This window comes from Caretta caretta, chromosome 3 (assembly GCF_965140235.1).
Source record: "Caretta caretta isolate rCarCar2 chromosome 3, rCarCar1.hap1, whole genome shotgun sequence".
Lineage (NCBI taxonomy): Eukaryota > Metazoa > Chordata > Testudines > Cheloniidae > Caretta > Caretta caretta.
In genome coordinates this window covers 204,337,789-204,357,873 of record NC_134208.1, presented here as the reverse complement: position 1 = coordinate 204,357,873, position 20,085 = coordinate 204,337,789, and the positions used below count along the sequence as shown (strand labels likewise).

The window sequence follows — 20,085 nt, the reverse complement described above, 5'->3', positions numbered from 1 at the left end:
ATCATACCTCTTACTTTTCCAATGGTTTTTCTTGAAATTCTACTCATAATAGGAAGTGTGAGAATTCCAGCACTCTTTCCCAGTTCTGCAATCGTGGAGGATAAGAGGCATGCAGAACCCACATGGCCTGGAAGTTCATCTCCTTGTAATACTCTTTCGCTTAGATCTTCCTAAAAATTAAGAGTATTAAGTTTTCTTTTTAAAAAACAGAACAAAACATTAAAATTACAGCTATATGAATGACAATATAAACTCTCCATAGTCATGGAAACTTTGCTCGTCGGGCAGATGTAGACAAGCACTGATATAATATGAAACATACCCATCTAGTGTGCTTCGTTATTAGATCCCTCCTTTTAAACTCAAATGTACCTGTGTTACACACAAACCTGATCTCATTGTTACTGTAAATTATCAGAAATATGAAATCCGAATTTGATAGAATTACAGGGAAAAAAATTATTTAAGAGACCCTTACAGAATTTCAGCCACTCTCTTTTGGTTTGCAGAGTTTATTTTGGCTTTATGACATAAAGCCCAGTATTTTATTCAGGACTTACAGTTAAACTAGGTTATTAAATATATGATTACGCTATATACAGTATTTTTCTGGGGGAAGGAAAAGGTCAAAGGCTATGCAGGCAGAATTATGCATTTGACTGTTGCCAAAGTCAGTAATTATTTAATCAATTTTCAAATTTAGTATAAGCTCTAATGGTGTATATATAGATAAGTATATGCATAACGAAGATACTGAATTATAAGTAATGAAATATTTGCTTCGTCTACAAATGGCTTGCTACAGCCAAAACTTTAAGGATTTAAAGATTATTAAATCTTGCAGAAAAACATCATATGAGAGCCCAACACAACAAACAGGCGAAGAGAACAACTGCAGATGAAAATAAGTGGTTACTTTACTACCTCTCTAGTAAGTAAGTTAAAGACTTTGATAATTGTAATAGTTATCTCATAATTTTATGATACAACCTCATTAGGTCGTCTGTAATCTTACTGAAAAACACACACAAGTCAAACTATGGATACCTATTTTTTTTTTTTAGATGCAAGTTAGAATTAGAAGAACCAATCAGCCTACCTAACTGCAGGGCAGCATGATGTCACACTAAGATCTTAGTCTGCGCACTGCTTCCGAGCAAGCAGGAACTGAAAGTGTTATGGAATCAGCACACTCAGTCCCAGGGAATGAAGCACTTTGAAGTCATTAGTGGATGCACAGAATCAACTCTGGAATTACCAGCTACACAGCCAGCATTTTCTGGACTCAGGTGGTTCCATTTGCAAAATATAATCAAATTCAGATAAAACTGTTGAGGAAAGGGAGGCAGGGTCCACATATTCACTCTCCAAAAGAGGAAAATACTTCTGATATTAACTACATTGAGAGAATTCTGGATTTAAATCTGGTCTAACAGATTATCTGGAAGGTGGCCCGAATGTCACTGAACACTATTGCTCCATTACATATGTTCTATGTAATCTATGTAATGATTTATATATGATCAAGTATATCATGTCCAGGCCATTATGCAGAAAGAAATGAGAGGATGAATGAACTACCCAAATCCTCATCAGTCCCACAAGTTGTCTTGGCCAACAATTGGCACAGGGCAGCTCCTTGAATACAGTGTACCTGCATAAACTGAATATACAGTAAGCTGGAACACAAAACACACCAAGACCAGCCTACAGGGACCATGGAAAACTAATATAAAACAGGTATTTTAATACATTTTAAAAATGTTTACTTTGGGGAGCTACTCTACCTATGAGGTTCACTTCCATTCACAGAAGACCAATTTCCATGAAGACTGCCTGAGAAAGCCTACAGGGTCAAACACATCAATTAACAGTATTGTGCTACATGCCTGTAATAAAACCTTCACTGACACTGAATCCTTTTGTTACTGAAGCAGACTGTGGGGGAGAGATCTGAATATTGATGCAAAAATTTTAAAAAATTGTAATTTTAATATTAGGTCATGAAATTTGCCTGTGCCTTTACTGAAAAAGTTACAATATATTTATCATTACTTTCATACAGATAATGCTTATAGAAAAAAGGTACCTCAATATGCCTACATTTTTATTTCGTTATGTGAAATATTCAAGCGAACCAAAGGAATTCCAGGAAACTTCTACTTTATTTCCCAAGGACAAGCAAGTGTTAGAAAAGATAAACATGACTTTGCTCTTGAAGATCTTAAACTCTTAGCGATATTTACAGAGACTCTGGAATACAGCTTTATAACTTCTATTTCACTTTAATATTCTATGCTGTTTTCTTTTGTGCTATATTTGAAAAGTGTATAAAAGTGTTATTGTGGTTCATGCTTTGTATAGAATATTTGATGAGAGTAATTACAAGTTGTAAAGCAGTAGGTTGTAAATAGGGCTGTCAATTAATCAGCATTAATGCATACAATTAACTCAACACAAATTAATGAGTTTTTTGTGTTTTGTGTTTTTTTTTTAAAAAAAAGCGTTAATCGCACACCAGGGCACTGTGTTCAAGGGGATGCTGCTACATACCTCTGGGACAGGAATGCCCCTCCTGTTGCTACCCTGATCCACTGCTGCTCCTGCCTTTTCCCGTACCCATGGAGTTGCCCTGGCCAAGCTGTTCCAGACCAGGAGCCTACCTCAGTCTGCTGATCAGGTAAGGTGAGCTATTACCAGTGGGGGGTGGGGGATGGGGATGGACAGGGACACCACGACTTTTTGTAGTGATAATCAAGGTGGGCCATTTCCAGCAATTGACCAGAACATCTGAGGAACAGCGGGGGGGGGGAATAAACATGGGGAAAATAGTTTTACTTTGTGTAATGACCCATCCACTCCCAGTCTTTATTCAAGCCTAATAACTCACCTTACCTGATCACTCTCCTTACAGTGTGTATGGGAACACCCATTGTTTCACGTTTTCTGTGTATATAAATCTCCCCACTGTATTTTCCACTGAATGCATCCGATGAAGTGAGCTGTAGCTCACAAAAGCTTATGCTCAAATAAATTTGTTAGTCTCTAAGGTGCCACAAGTCCTACTTTTCTTTTTGCAAATCATTAGTGTATCTTATCACAGACAAGGACACACCCCCATGTACCCAATGTGAGTTAGTCCAGATACGATCTTTCTCTCAAGAAAAGAGACTTTAAGATATTTATGTCTGGAAAGAGACCTGGTTGAATAAAAGAATGTGAGGATGTTTCATGTAGAACACCGCAAAAAGAAGTAATGCTCAGGATGTGCTATCCGAGATATAAACCAAATCATAAAAATGATTCATTTAGCCCTCATCTTCACAAAGAAAAACCTTAGTTTAAACTCAAAGAATTCTAAAATCAATTTCAATATGAATATTTCATTTTGAACATCAACTGAAGTCATCATTCTTTAGTCTTTGAGAACATTTATGGTCAGATGTTTTACAGAAGATATTGGTCACTTCAAACTCACGTTTCCACTTAAAGGTAAAAACTTTTGCTGTTTCTCAAGTGATTAAGATGGCATAAGTTTCTTTTAAAATGTATATTTGCAAATATTTTGTATCTAATTGCAAACCTTCATATAATAACTGCTTGATATTGTTATATGAATAGTATGTACAAGTATAGCACAGTCATTTGATGCTAAACTAATTACTAATTCAGGAAGCCATTTAAATACAGACTATTTAATTTCACACAAATATAATTACTGACAGTGCCCAAGCAAACACTCATCCACTTTTGGAAGACAAGAATTCTCTCTCCAAACTCTGTTAAGAGCCAATGACTTTAACACTGAAGCCTTTATAAGAACTATTTAATTTGAAAAAAACTGTTTGAGGACTAAAACAGAAGAAACAGGAGTGTTTAGACTTTTTGAAAATAAAATTATATATTAATGGTCAAAATCTAATAAAACTGAAAGACTGTCAGAAAGTGGACTAAATAAAAAGAAACTTTTGATTGGTTAAAAGCTATCTGAATATTTCCTGCCACAAAAATACAGAAAATTGTATATGTATTAACAAACTATATATTCTTAAAGATGAAGGGGCTGCTAGAACTACCATGAAGACACAAAACCAATTAAAGGGTGACAGCAATCAACCTGGAATCTAAACAAGCTTACAGAGGTGTTTTCTCTTATAATTTTACAGAACTAGGAAGGAGAAAAGAGTATAAAACTCTGGAGTGAGTACCCCTTATACACACCCTATTACTCTGCTTAGACAGCAAGCACTTTGCAACTCATCCTGTCCATCTCTACAAACAAGCTGCCACAGACACATAAGAAACAGAGCAGACTCAAAAAGAAACCAACCCAAGGAAAATCTTCCCAAAAACTTCAACAGGGATTGGTGAGAGAAAGTTAACTAAGACATTGCCAAACTATTAGATTTAAAAAAAAAACAAAAAAAAACAAACAAAAAAACCCCTTGTAATGATTTTGTTGGAATAGTGAAATGATGTTGTAACTTAAAATAGTAGCAGTTTTTCTCCTGCTAATCACCAAGTGGTTAGTCCACGTATTCCTGCACAGAAGACAGATAAATATTGGTAAACAGAAATAGTGGGAGTTACGTGGATTTAAGGTTCTTAATAATGGTTAACTGGCTTGTCTCAAGACAGCTCCTTAAATGGCTTCTTCTAAGGAACTGATTTAAATATCTTCTTTGATTTCATAGATGTAGTTACAGTTGCTTCTTTACCAACTGACTGGCTATTTATTAATAACCAACAGGTACACCTGCCCTGACACAAATTATTTTGACCATCTATAAACATTCTTAGTTAACTACAAATATACTGAAGTCACAATATATTGATGATATGGAAGAGATTGTAATGGAAGTAACCAGTTTATCACTTGCTCTCCGTTTAATGTTTTCCTTTTTGGTAATAAAATAGCTCTGGTTAACAACAGTGATTATTTTGCTCGGTCTTAATCACAGGGACTCTTAAGGTATGTAAAGAACTCCTTGACTAAACAGTTGGACCCATACCCCTGAGTTGGCAATAAGTGAAACAATTAGGAAGAAATGGTCTACTCTCTTTTCTGGACGAGCGGCTCGCAACCTTTTCAAACTACTGTACCCCTTTTCAGGAGTCCGAGTTGTCTTGAGTACCCCCAAGTTTCAACTCACTTTAAAACTATTTGCTTACACTATCAGACAAAAATACAAAAAAAAGTGTCACAGCAGACTTACTGAAAAATTGCTTTCTTATTTTTACCATATAACTATAAAATAAATCAATTGGACTATAAATATTGTACTTGAATTTCAGTGTATAATATATAGAGCAGTATACACAAGTAATTGTCTATATGAAATTTTAGTTTGTACTGACTTCTTCTGTAGCCCGTTGTAAAACTAGGCAAATATATAGATGAGTTGATGTACCCCCTGAAACACCTTGTGTACCCCCAGGGGTACAAATATGCCTGGTTGAGAACCACTTCTCTGGACTAAATATTTTTAGTAATTTTTAAAATAAAATTGCTAGCTGTTCAGCTATTTAAAATTACCTCTTCCTGCACCAAAGACTCATCACTTCCTAACACACATGCCAGACAAGTACTCACTTCAAAAAAGTCGAAGATTAATTCCAAGTTATCTGGTTCCATTGTCTGTATACTGTATTCTGTCCATCGATCAGGCTGCAAACCATAACCACATTCTGGCTGAGAGTGCCGAGATTTGTATTCAGTATCACTTATTAAGGAGATCTCCAGAGTGTTTGACATTTTCTGAGTAACAGTTTTATCTTGGTTGTCATCATCATCATCTTCCTCCAAGCCTTCCAGAGTCAGCTTCACCCTATGCACCAAAAAGAAAAACAAATCAGATGCTAGAAAATTAGCGAAGCATCTTCAGTGACAGCAACAACTCAAAAGCCTACAAAATACTAGATTAGTAGATCCAGTAGGATTCTGCCCCACAAAAACTTTATATGCCATTGTACTACCTATATTTCCCTAAACAACATGATGACCAAGATCTCAAGGCAACATTAGTGGGATAATACTTCCCTACTCCTCCCATCCTGGAGCCATTACTCTCTAGTTATACTTTCCAAACCACCTCTACAGATTTAGATTTTAACCTCATAGTTTATGCTCTTGCACATCACAAAAGCTCAAGACACTGCGTAAGGTTTTCAAAAATGCCTACGTGACTTAGGAGAATTGGAGTTGTCCACATGCGTTAGTGTGCAGCAAGCCACAGTGTGATTCTATAGCTAGTTTGCTGCACTAACACACCAAGTGGACCTGCTACGGTGCACTAAAAGTTTTGCAGTCCCAAAGAGGAGGATGTCAAAGCGCACAATAGAACTTTTAGTGTAGCAGGGTCTACATGGCAAGCTAGCACACAGCAAATAGCAGGCTGCAGACTCACCCTGGCTTGCTGCATGCTAATTCACCATGTAGACAACCCCTAAGGATACGTCTATGCTACAAACAAGGGGTGTGGTCTGCAGCTCATGTACACCTACCCACGCCCTCTTTCATCCGGGCTAGCATGCTAAAAACAGCATAGCCACAGCAGCCTAGGCACTGGCAGCACAGGCTAGCTGCTGAGTACATACTGTAATATTCTGTACCTCAAAATAGCATCCTGGAACCCCCATAATCAGCACTGTACAAAACATATAATCATGTCACAAAGTATGCCTTGTGCAGTATCATTTGAGAAGTCACAATCTGTTGATTACTACTACCCTACGGGATTGTGTGAATCTGAAGTATTGTTTTGTGTGTGTTATTGAAATATGCTGTGAAGTTGGGAGACACCCACAGCCAGCCTTTCAGTGGCAACCTAGTAAAACGGATTTACATCAGGACCAGCCAGACATTTGTTGATGACCCACTGAGAAGAATCCACTCTCCCAGAGAAGACACATACACAACTGGGGCTGCCTAACCCCCTCACAGCAAAGATCTTTCTAGCAACTGGAAGAAAGTATAGAAGAGGGACAGTGACATCATTTGGCCTCTCCTCTCCATCTCAACACCTCGAAGACCGTCTGGAAGACAAAAGACTTTGAATTGGGGAGATAGGTCCCAGGCTGGGAAGGAAATCCACCCTATGTATTGGAACTGTAAGATGCCTGTAACACCTATTAGGGTGAGAAAAGCTGTTTGAATCAAACCTTAGTCAGTCTGTAGAATTTAGATTGTGAGTTTATTTTTATTTCTTACGAAGCCAACTTTGAGCTCTATGCCTGCTACTTATAGTCATTTAATCTATCTTTCTGTAGTTAATAAACCTGTTTTAGGTTGAAATGCTTAGAGAATCTCAGCTCAGGCTAATAAGGACTTTTGCATGTCTACTACCCTTGTTGGAATGGAGAACTAATTAATGAGCTTCCACTGTCCAAGAGAGTCTTAAGCAGTGTAAGATAGTATATTTCAATGTTGCAAGGCTGAGGACTAGGGTGATTTGCTGGTGCCTCACTCTGTATAATTCATGAACGACTGAGAAAGCCTTCATACGATTTAGCTGTGTGTGGGTCTCCACATGCTGATGGCTGAGCGATCACAGCACCCAGAAGAGTTCACTGCCTGTCACTGGCTGGCATTGCATCATGAGAGACAGCCCAGGCTGGAGACTTAAGGGGGCACAACAGTCCCACAGTTTCAGGTTGTACCCTGGGGATCCCATCACACAGAACCATGGGGTTCAGGCAGGTTTGTATTTGGGATGGCTAGACTGTACCCACCACTGCCCAACCTACTGCAACTACGCTACTATTTTTAGCATGCTAGTTCAGATGAGAGCTAGTGCGAGTACATGTACGCAATCTTGGAATCACACCCCTCACTTGTAGAGTACATGCAGCCTGAGTTGCACAGACTTTCAGAGAAACTTAGGCTCTAGTAACTACATTCCATTTTCAAAAATGGATTAATTTTGGCTTATAAGTGCACAAGTTACTTTTGAAAAATAGTTACTGGATGCTCTGAAAAGTTCTCCCACTGTGTAAAAAGATAGTAATCATTACTGACTAATTATATGGGTGCCAGAGTGAACAGATGGCCTCCTTTAGGAGATCATCACCAACAACCTAAAGGGTCACCTGAAGGCAACTGAAGACTAGGGTAATTGCCACCATCAGCCCCTCAGCCTTGAGCATATGACAACTGATGTATGAATATGCACACACAAGTCCCTTAATATTCCTAAGTCAAGTAATATAAGTAGATATATCCTGTGTTATTGATAAGCCACAAAGATAAACGCAAAGAAAGAGTAAACCTCAGATTATTTTTAAACAAACACAAAATTAAATTGAATGTAGTGCTTATGAAGGTTCCCAGACTGAAAACAATAAGTGGTCCTACATGGAATATGGAGAATTCTCCCTGGCTTCCAATGTGCCCTATCCTAGCAAACAAAGTTGCATCCAGCAAACATCATCATTCCATGAAACAGGTTTTCTGCCTCTTTGTTTCCTACCAAAGGAAGTATATATAACCAGGTTCCAATCCCTTTCTCAGTCAATTACAAAGAAAGCAAAGTAAATGGAGATATTTTTCTCAGTTACAAAGAGGTCCACATAACACTAAAAGCAGCAAATAAATCCCACTGAGAGAATGCTGCCAGTATAGAGCCTCTACATCAAATCTGTATCCTCAATACCACAGAAAGAAAAATCTGAAACAGTCCAGAGACACAAACTGACCCTCCACTACAGGACCCTAGACAGTGGAAAGAGCAGCCACAAGCACCTTAATTGTGCTGTTCTGACTATCCAATGGACTTCAGACCATCCATCCTTTCATATACCAGAACTCTTCAGGTCCTCTGTGCATTATACACTTCTTCTGATATTTAGATCACTTAACATATGCAATTTCTGGTTCTAAAAAGAACATTTTTGTGTGTGGAACCCTTCTGTGAAAGGTGTCTCAATGCACCCATGTCAATAAAAACAGAATTTAGCCATCCAGATCTAACTGAAGATTACCACCAGACTTATCAGGCCCAGAAAACCCTGAGAACATCTACTATGGCTGTATGCAAAAATCCTATGAAATTCGACTTTCCCTGGCACCTTACTGTCCAGTGAGGATGCTTCCTGAGAAAATAGTCTAGGTAGGAGTCATGAGACCAAGCTTTCGCTAAATGATTGAACTGTTACATGCAGACTTACCTCCTTTGTCTGACCTGGCACTGCCCAGGATTCCCAGTTTTGGTAGGGATATCGAGCCGAGACATGTTTATTAGAGTTCTAATGAATCCCAATCTTCGGGGGGGTGGGGTGGGGGGGGTTGTCATGTCTGTTCAATCTGCCATGCACATCAGGACTTTGGTGATATGAATGGTCCAAGGCAGCAGAAGAGCCAATGTACTACAGGAAAGAGGTTCAAAGCCTCTCACTGCCCTCCTGAATTGCTAGTAACAAGCCAGCAAGGAGGTCCTTGAAGTAACCAGCAAAAGGGCAGTGCACGGATTCTCAGGAAGACTAGGACCAGGTTTCAAGAATTACCTTATCTCTCTTGCATGCCCTGCCAGTGGTGTGCCCCAGGAAACAGTCAGGTGTTACAGTATTGGGACAGAGCAAGGGCATATTAGGTGCAATTGTTCTCAGTAACGCAATTACCTCTCCAGCCTCATGACAAGGTTGAGCACCGGAAAGGGGGTGGGGAGCTACCATCTTAGCCAGGTGTTCATTATGACAGGGCTCTCAAATTACGGCCCATGATCTGCAGAGCACTTGCTGGTGGTATGTAAAAAGCTAGCTGGTCACATGGTGTCGGCTCAGTATCTGACTTACAGCAGCTAAATCACACTGATTAAAAATATACAAATTTTAATATTTTCCAACAAGTATAACCCAATCCTCTAACCAACTGCAAATTGGAAGGCAGGTGGTCAGCATGATTGAGACTGGGAGGAAAAAAATCACAGCAGATATGCTATTTTAAAAGCTGGAGAATCTCTGCACTATCAAAAGCTGTATAAAATATTTGACAGCTAACTGCACTTAACACGATCAGACTTGAGCACTGCATATATATAACTGAAGAGATGAGTCACATCTAATCACATAGCCCTAGAAAAAGAAAGTATAAACGAAGGAAAATTAAGACAAAAGGATATGTGTGTACCTACTGGGAAAAGCAGTCTGTTTACTTCCTGGTATATGATGCTATAATACCTGCTACAGTAAAAGCTGTTTTATCCAGCATTTTGGGGGAATGGGGAGTGTTGGTAAGTGAAAAATGCCGGTTAACTAAGAGGGAAGGAGTTTGGGTGCAGGGCTGGGGTGCAGGAGTGGGTGCAGGCGGGGGCTTGGGGCACCTCCACCTAGGAGTCGCCGGGACATGTCACTACTTGTGGGGAGCCACCTGTGGTGAGTGCCCCCCCCCCCGGATCCAGCACCCCGCACCCACTCCCACACCCCATGCCAACCGGACTATAAACTGGAATTTCATTGAAGATCAGAAATGCTGGTTTATAGAGCTTTCCAGCTGGTGAAGTGCTGGATAAAACAGCTTTTACTGTATATGGATATTTTTTGTAGTTTGAGAAAAGGGACCTATTAAAATAACTTATCATAAAAATATAAAGACTGAAAACGGACTAAATTGAAGTAGTTCTTCCATCTAAATGTACTGCTTCATTTCTTCATAAAGAGAACTCAATATTAAATATTTAATGAAGAATCTCAAGAAATATAGCTCTGAACAAAATCAGGACTACAGTAAAATTAACTGAAGTAAAGATTGTAACAGCTATTAATTTTTTCACATTCATCTAAAACATCATAATGGAACATTAAAAAATACCAAATTAATTATTTGTTTCATTGGACAGCACATGTAAGGATATATAAATAATATCTCATGTATGACAATATCCCCACCCCCACAAGTAGCTGTAAAATAGACTTAGGATCATTATAGAAATGGGATGCTAACGTACATTGTGGCCTCTTAACATAATTGTTCAAAGAAGAAAAAAAGTTAGCAATGGGAGAAGCCTGAGGAAAGAAGCACCACTGATTTAATGTTATCAGCAGATGTTCGGCAAAGCTTGCGAATATCTGGGAAGGGCACAGTAATACATATTTGTAAGTATTATTTATAGCTTTAGTTGTAAAACTATGTTAACTGAGGTATGCAAGGCATGCCAGCATACTACAGTATTTAACTTGTGATGGAACTTAACATTACAAAAATTGCAACTTATGATGATCTTACCTAAACCTAGATTTTTTAAATTTCTTCTTGGATATTGAGACAGGTGGTTTTTCAGAATAATGTAGACGTAATCTTATTTCAGTCTGACAGGACAGCCACCCAGAATCCAGAGTTTGAACACCATCTGCCAAAGTAAACATGATGAAAAGTAGTAACAGTTATATACAGCCCAAGAGATTTTCAAAAAAGAAACATACATCAATATAAATTAAAAATAGAATACTGGTATAACTTTGAAATAGCGTGATTTCACATAACTAGTTTCTTTGGCACAGTCTTCCATACCTGTAACCAATGTTCCCTCCAATTTTTTCCACCCAGGTGCAGAATAAATTTTGTTATGTGCAGCGCAGTAACGTGCGGATGTGTGCCAGCAGTAGAAACAGAAAACCTAGATATTATCTTTTTAAAAAGTTACCAATAGGGATAATTACTCCAGCCAGGACTGGTTAGGCATTTTAGAACTCACTACTCAATTAATTAAATTTAAGTGTAAGAGAGAAAAAAATTATAAAATGCATAGACCAGTCAAAAAACTAAACACACACTTTGGAAAAAATAAAATTACTGAGAATATAAGTACCAAGATGTAACACCACCACCACCACGTGAAAGTGTGTGCTGGCAAGAGGTAGAGAAACCTCAGCTTCTCAGAATGAGGAAAGTAGTGCTACAAGTGGGGCTGCCAGGAGGGGGCACAAGGTACCAGCTACCAGATGATCAGAAATTGCTTCTGCAGCTTTGAAGCTGCTGAGAAGCAATAGATTAGTGTGGCTGTGAAAAGAAGTGACAACTCTGAAGACAGGAGTAACAGAGGTAGTTTGTGGGGTGGGGTGGGGAGCATAAAGCAAAGACAGGAGAAAACAGAAGTTAAGAATTTAGTGGAAGGGACAGAATTGATGTGTAATGTGACAGTAGTGTCAAACTTGGATAATTTTGTAGGTGTTAGAGGGCTGAGCAATGAGTGAATGGTGGCGTGGCTGTGAGGTGTGTGAAAAAACAGTTGTAAAGTGAGGGAGAACTTGGTATGAAGCATGCAAGTGTGGGCACATACATATGAGAGCAATTGGGGAGGTAGTGCATTGATGGCTCTTGGCCTGATTTATTTAGGCAGACTGTCCATGTTTATTCTAAGGCTGGACTAAGAATTTTGCCTAGACTGGAAAGTTTTGAAATTTTACCAAAATGGGCTTAACAGGTATGTTCAATTTAACATTACAAATTTTGACAGTTAACAGAGCAGTAGAGAGCAGTGCAGGATCCATCCTTTAACATAGAGATGGTGAGCATACAGTAAACATGGGCCACTGAAAAATGCCATGAACCCACGATGCACTGTGAGCCACTATGCCAACCTACAAATGCTAGCAGCAAAAGGTGGTGAGTAGGACTGTGGGACAGCTACCCACAGTGCACTACTCTCACGGTCTATGCTAGAGCCCCAACTGTGGGCACACTCTGGTGACAGAGAGAGTGTATTATAGTGCTTTTTGATAGTCAACATAACTTTTGTCAACATAACTCTGTAGTGTAGACAACACCTAAAAGGTATTACCAAACCTAACAGCTGACACACAGCAGCAGTGAGAATCTGGGGAGGATGAAGATCATGGCCCAAACATGATGCCACAGCATCCTGCTGTCAGTAGAATATCCCCCTGGCACATGGCTGGTGCTCTTCCCCCTGAAAAGGGCATCACCAGTCGGAAGCAGGCCCTCAGGCATTGGCAAATGTTTTGTTTAAGCCAACACCTAGAATTTCAAAATATTTTTAAATCGCTAACACCTGACTTCTTAAAATTCATACATGCTGGTAAGGATTTTAAAGTAATTAATACATCTTACTTACTATGGATTCCAAACTGTCCATCATCAACAGAGATGTCATTTTCTGTAATTGACGGGAGGGGAAATGGAAGGAAACTAGTTAGCATTCTTACCTTACAGAGTCAAATGTCAAAATTAAACTACTGTATTTAAAATTTAGAAGGAAAAAAGTAGACAAAGAATAAGCATATTTATTGCAAAATTCTATTAAATGCATTCTAAAAGTTTGGTTCTCTTGCAGATTACACTATATTGCTAGTATTCTGTTTCGCTAGCGTTCAAGATCCGTTTAGTATTATATATGTTGACAGTGTTTAAGAAATGTTTCTTGAAAGCATACAAGCTTTTTGCTACGAAAAGCTTCTAAATCAAGTTAGTCACAATTAAAATGCTTATTCTGTGCATCTGATAGACCCGTTTCCCTGGAACAAGATATTCAAAGTGTTTCTTCACTTTTACCCTACTCAGAAAGGTTATAAAACAGGAAGCTCAGGAAGTATGCAAACTCACCAGCATAACCATAACCCATTCAGAGCTATTAAAAAAAACACTAAAGAAATAATCACTTTGTTCCTCAAAATTTGAGAACCAAATTTGACTTAGTAATATTTTGCCAATAATGTCATTTGCCTTTTGTAAAAAACACCACAATTCTGCCCTCAATCTTTAATAGTAATTAAAGAACGTTTTGTGGTGTAATGACAAGTTTTCTATCTGCATTAATAGACTGACATTTGTGTGACAAAAGAGAGGTTTTATTTTTTCAATGAACTTGCGAAGAGTTATTTCTGACAGCAAAAGTTTTCACACAGCTCTAGATCTCCAATATCCAGGTTTTACTAGATCAAGAAAGCACTTTTTCTTTTAAAAAAAGACGGTTTATAAACAAACAGAGCTGCTATATTAAATAGATAGATCCCTGGGAAGTTCATTTAACATATTAAAAATAAGTAAGTTCTTATTACATTTATTAGTACTTTAGCTTTCCTAGGAAATATATTTTACTTTTTAAATAATCACCCCAGAATTCACAGGACCAGTGTATTTTTTTTCCAATGACTACTGGGTGAAAAAGAATAAAGTTGAATATTACTTAAAAATTCAAAACTGTTCAGAGTAAGGTAAACATATGTATTAGAAAAAAAGTTCAACAGAGGGTGGAATATAGACCAGAATATTAATTGCTGACCAATATATAGAAAAAACAATTTTCTGCAGGAACAGAAATCATAAACTGCTCTAATTCACAAAAAAAAAAAAACTAACTAGTAAGCAACAGTAATCCCTTATGATACACATGATTAATCCTAACAGATATTTAAATAGAAGATTCTAACTAAAGGGTACACTCTCTCCAGGAACCAGAAGGTATTTAATATATGTAGAATGAACTAATTCAAGTTTAGAAAACACTGGCCTTCTGATATACTAGACAAAAAATATATGTAGAAAAGTGCCATCCTGCGATCTGAACTACACTCAATGGATGACTTCAATCACTTTTTAAAAAGAAAGTTTGGATTTCAGAAAACTCTAAGGAACTTAATCAAGTTCGTATCATATGTCCCTACAACAAAAGGGGGATTTCTGGTATTTACCAGTTAGAAAAAACTCAATCACCTTGAATTATGTTGCTATTGTTGTTAGTAATATCTATTTAAGATGCCCACTCACTGGGATTAAAGATTAAAGTCCTCTTTAAATTTACTACTGGAACTTCATATGAACAAGGACAAGGGTAAATTCATATCCTCCCCTTCTTCACACTTCTTTTAAAAATGTAACTATGGATCCTCAGTCTCAAAGAGTGACAAACATCAAAAAGTTATGCTAACTCCAATTTAAATAGAAATAGGCAAAAGACAATATTTAGGAAACAACTTCAAATCTATTGCTTTTTAAAGCAGTTGCTCACAGGAGTTTAAGATTTGATAATTTTAAGGTTTTGAGAATGAGGTCCATGATGTATAAAGAAATTTTATTTACCTGCAACACATTACTAAATTTAAATATTTGAAAGCTATAAATTGTTGTCAATCCCACTAAACCAATGTGCAGCATATTAGTAATCTTATGCATATGCCTCAAACAGATGCAATTGATGCCCATACCTAAAGGGGTTATTGATCGTGGTTGTAGATGAGTCTCCCACTTGTGAACTATGACTTGGCAGGGACCATCGATAGTCTGTAATTTAAAAGTTAAATGTCTGCAATAATCTCTTATGTCATATCTGATATTCTACCCACAATGCCACTTTGGGTGCTTGTGATCTTAATTTATATGCTAAAGAATAAGAAAAGATGCTAAAGAATAAGCCCTGGTCTACACTGGGGGGGGATCGATCTAAGTTACACAACTTCAGCTATGTGAATAACGTAGCTGAAGTAGATGTACTTAGATCAATTTACCATGGTGTCTTCACTGTGGTGAGACGACTGCTGCCGCTCCCCTGTCAACTCCGCCTGCGCCTCTCGCGGAGCTGGAGTACAGGAGTCGACGGGAGAGCGCTAGGGGGTCGATTTATTGCGTCTAGACTAGACGTGATAAATCAATCCCTGGTGGATCGATCGCTGCCTGCCGATCCGGTGGGTAGTGTAGACATACCCTTAGAAAAGAAAAGGCTTGCTTCTTACTACTGAGACTGCTGATGATGCGATTTGATGAGTCAGGTCACACTATGACAAACTGACAAATTCAGACTGGGAGCAGAGCAGTTGGATGGAATTATTAAGTCCTCAGAATTTATAGCTACTGTACTTTATTGGAAAGTTACGCTTTCCAATAAGAAAACAATTCTCACTGAACTCAGGTTTTTGTTTTAATTTGTGGTACTTCAATAGTTATTCAGATAATTAATGCTAATATTACTACTTAAATTTATTCCTTCAGGTAGACTTCTAACCCATCCAACACAAGTTTTTTAAAATTATCTATTTTATTTGGTGAGGAACTCAGACTGACACAAAAGTGTTTTGGCTGTGGCAGAGGTCCTGCTCTTCTGCATTACCTCAAATAGAACATCTGAGTTTGGTTCACTACCACAAAAGGAATATAAAAAATTTACACGGCTTAAAAGGCATAGCAAAAGCATAAAGAAAGCGTTCACAATGCTCAAAGGGAGGCACATCATTTTAGGTGAACCATATATCCATGTTAAATATTTTACATATATAGACTATTCCTGGACAAAGGAGAATGTATTCATAGAAGAATTCACAGAAGAGGGATGAAGATGCCAGGGCAGAAGATTAAGAAATCCCACTACAAAAATATGCTTCTAACTTTATACACAACAAGCTATCAGTGAAGTCCTTGGTGGTTAGTTTTGGTTGGACCAACATTAAATTTGTGGGTTCCCCCAAACTTTGGCAATTGTAGGGGGCAATATTTGGTTTTAGTGAATCTGGTAGAAAGCCAGTTAGATATTGAGAACAATGATAGTTTCTCTGTTGCGAGGATCAACAGAACTTTAAAAATGCTTTCTAAGTTAAAGCTTATCGTGAATCATTTGGCTGGCTGCAGAAGCAGGAACCGAGACTTTGTTGGGCCCAAGTCTCTGGATAATCTGTACTGAATGGGACTTAATGACTAAAGTTATTTTTCTGCCCTTTTTTTTCTTAAATTATCTACTTCCCCTATCAATACATGGTTACCATTTTCTACAGGAAGTGCTGTTAGCTATCTCCAGGGTTCACCATCCTGGTATTTTTGGCTAAGAAGCCACTCTAGATTTCATCAAGCCTACATTGTCCCTTCTCTTACAAGGCATCATAAGCTCCAACACCAGTTTCGTCTCAGCAGAGTTAAAAAAGAGACGAAAACATTTATTTTGTTCCGGATTAACAGAAACAACTTAATTTGCTGATAAAAAATGGAAAATTCAGACAAACTTAAAATCCAACAGTAATAATCAAAATATCTGAACATTGTGAATATTTATGGCTCAGTATCAATTTTTTAGCACCAGCTGGGACTTCCTGATATTATGTAAAGGATATGTAATCTATTAAGGTTTTTGCATTAGGTGACCCCAAAAGCCAAAGATTTAAAAGTATTCAGTAAATTTAGGCTTGATCTCTGTATCACTGCTAAAAAGAAATGCCAAGGTCTCATTTAGCTCAAAGCTGCATATACCCCACCCAAAGCCACTTCATGCAAAATACATACCCAAACTTATTTAGCACTTGATGCTTTAAAAAGGTAGAATACATCTAGTTATAACACAATATTACATTATTAATCTCTCTTTTGGTAATGTTATGCTAATTAACAGTACACAGAGAGAGAGAGAGATCACAATTGCAAGGATAATAGAGGGAAAGGGAAAACAGAATTGTCTAAAATACAAGTAAGTTGAAAAGAATGAAGTCAAGTTTCTTCCCTGTTTTCTTATAACAGACCCACACACTTTTGGCTGACACACACACTCTGGATTCCCACAGTGAAAATTATGTCTGCCAGCAGGGAGGCAGGTGCCACAGCTGCTCCCATCAAGTAGCCCAGTGACCTCTCCAAAAGCTAAAAAACAAACAATGATAGCAGGGTATGAACAAAGGAAGTCAGTCTCTGCCCTGAGGAACTCACCAATGGAATCTGTGCAAGTGTAATGCCAGGTGCCTAAATGGGCATTTCACATGCACACCGTAAAGTCCAAGATTCTCAAAATGGAACCTATGTGCCATATAAAAGCTGGGTAAGAGCACAAGGCAGCTGAATGCCTTAGAAGACTAAAGCATGACTTTTAACAACGAGGTCCATCTACCTAGGTTTTTATACCGCTCTGATAAGCCACATGTGAGCACATCAACCAGCACTGGCACAAAATCTGAAAGCTCAAAGGGTAGCTGACTTCACAAGGCTCAAAGACTCTAGAACACACATTTAAGTTACCTAACACTGAAAACTAGTTAGCCTAGTATTTTCTGTTGCCGGAAACATTTTCAAGTAGTAACGATTTAACACACAACTTACTGCTGTACCACAGTAAAGTGGAGAACCCCCTCATTGCTAGCAGTTAGGCAGAAACTAGAAGTTGCTAGCCTGCTACTGACTGACAGCCAAAGGATTTTGCTAGGGTACTCTGCTAGTAAATGCAGAGCGTGAACCCAAGATTCATCTTTGGAGTGTTTTTATTACTAGAAAATTTTAAGAAAATACAAAGCTCTGTTAAAATCCCCATGAATATATCAAATGGTATTTTGCCAATATTTAAAAAAGTGAATGAAGAGTGATGCCAAGTTTTCAAAGCTTTGCTACACCCACTGGTGGCTTAGTCACTGTATATTTCTTTGAAGGAAATTCCCTAAAATGTGCAAGCTTATTTACTGGAAGGAAATTATTAAATAAAAGGTCAAGAGTTAATTTATGTATAATATACATGCATGACATGTTCCAGACAGGATTGTTATTTTTTTTTCCAACAGTTTTTTTTTTTCCTGCAGAAGCAACCTGCCCAAATAAGGAACTTCATAAAAATAGAACTTTGAAGCAAAGTAATCGCAATAAGTGAGTATATCTTTAAAAGACATATATACGTTTGAAAAAAAAGCTCAGCTTGTACAAAATAGCAGAAATATCTAGTAATACTTTGCTTCTAACTGTATGTAACCATTTGTTCACAAAAATGCACAAGATACATAAAAGCTATTGCAAAAGGTATCTAGAATTCATTAAAAGCTTTTTTCCTTCTGCATGGATGTGCTGTCTTTCATTAATGCAGCCAAGACATGCCTTAACTGTACACAAATAATTCATATTCATGAATTTTTGTTTATATTTATAAATAAGGGGGGGAAGATGGTAGCAAATCTTAAAACAACCCAAGACAGTTATTATTTATAAATACTTAAATATAAACTGTCCTTTTAATTTGACAGCATATTTTCAAGTGAAATAAAACCAGTCAGAGATACTACCCAAAATGACAATTTACAAGATTGAGGGACAGGATTTTTCAACTTATTTCTTCTTGAATTTGAATACTGAGATTATTATGAGGAGAGATTAGAGGCTAGGACTTCTCATCTTGGAAAAGAGGAGACTAAAGGGGGATGTGATTGAATATATAAAATCATGAGTGGTATGGAGAAAGTGAATAAGGAAAAGTTATTTACTTGTTTCCATAATATAAGAACTAAGGGCCACCAAATGAAATTAATGGGCAGCAGGTTTAAAACAAATAAAAGGAAGTTCTTCTTCACACAGCAAATAATCAATCTGTGGAACTCCTTGCCTGAGGAGGCTGTGAAAGCTAGGACTATAACAGGGTTTAAAAGAGAACTAGATAAATTCATGGAGGTTGAGTCCATTAATGGCTATTAGCCTGGATGGGTAAGGAATGGTGTCCCTAACCTCTGTTTGTCAGAGGGTGGAGATGGACGGCAGGAGAGAGAGATCATTTGATCATTACCTGTTAGGTTCACTCTCTCTTGGACACCTGGCATTGGCCGCTGTCGGCACATAGGATACTGGGCTGGATTGACCTTTGGTCTGACCCAGTATGGCCATTCTTATGTTCTGATTATAAAGCATATTTTGCTGTGGTAAAATTCAGCTTCTCATTTGTATTAGTATTTTGTTTCTAGATAGGTGAAAGTGGTCAGTTTCCTCTATTAGCCCTTACGTCTGTGGCCTCTAGTTTAGCCAATATTCACATATATATCAATATGATGTTCTGTTTCAAGCATATGCGGCACCCTCAGTTCATGAAGAAATGTGAAACAGAACTACTAACCACTTTACATATTTAAACTGGGTTTGTCTTTAGCATTTTTTATTCTAATGCATGTTTATAAATTTACAAACTGAAACTTTATTATGGGACTACAAAACTACTTTTTCCAAAACGTATTTCGAGATACTTAACCCCCTAATTTGTTTATTAGATGAAGGATTAGCATACAGATATTTCAGTGATTATTCAGATAGATTAAAAGTTCAAGATATATGAAGTACCTTTCAGACCCTTACTAAATTGTGTTAGTGCAACTGTACAGATAATAAGTTTCAAATTTAGAAGTTAACCAAGAGTACTAAAT

The 20,085-nt window shown here is 37.6% G+C and overlaps 1 protein-coding gene across 4 annotated transcripts in view; it reads right to left on the bottom strand.

Moving 5' to 3' along the window:
- Window positions 1-20,085, bottom strand: part of GPCPD1 (glycerophosphocholine phosphodiesterase 1) — a 72,060-nt gene that overhangs the window by 32,838 nt on the left and 19,137 nt on the right. For all 4 annotated transcript variants that reach the window (XM_048842511.2, XM_048842510.2, XM_048842515.2 and 1 more), the window contains 5 exons: window positions 15,157-15,232; window positions 13,068-13,109; window positions 11,219-11,342; window positions 5,594-5,828; window positions 8-170 (listed from right to left, as the gene is read on the bottom strand). In XM_048842511.2, coding sequence (XP_048698468.2) covers window positions 8-170; window positions 5,594-5,828; window positions 11,219-11,342; window positions 13,068-13,109; window positions 15,157-15,232 — 640 coding nt within the window. The remainder of the gene's footprint in view (window positions 1-7; window positions 171-5,593; window positions 5,829-11,218; window positions 11,343-13,067; window positions 13,110-15,156; window positions 15,233-20,085) is intronic.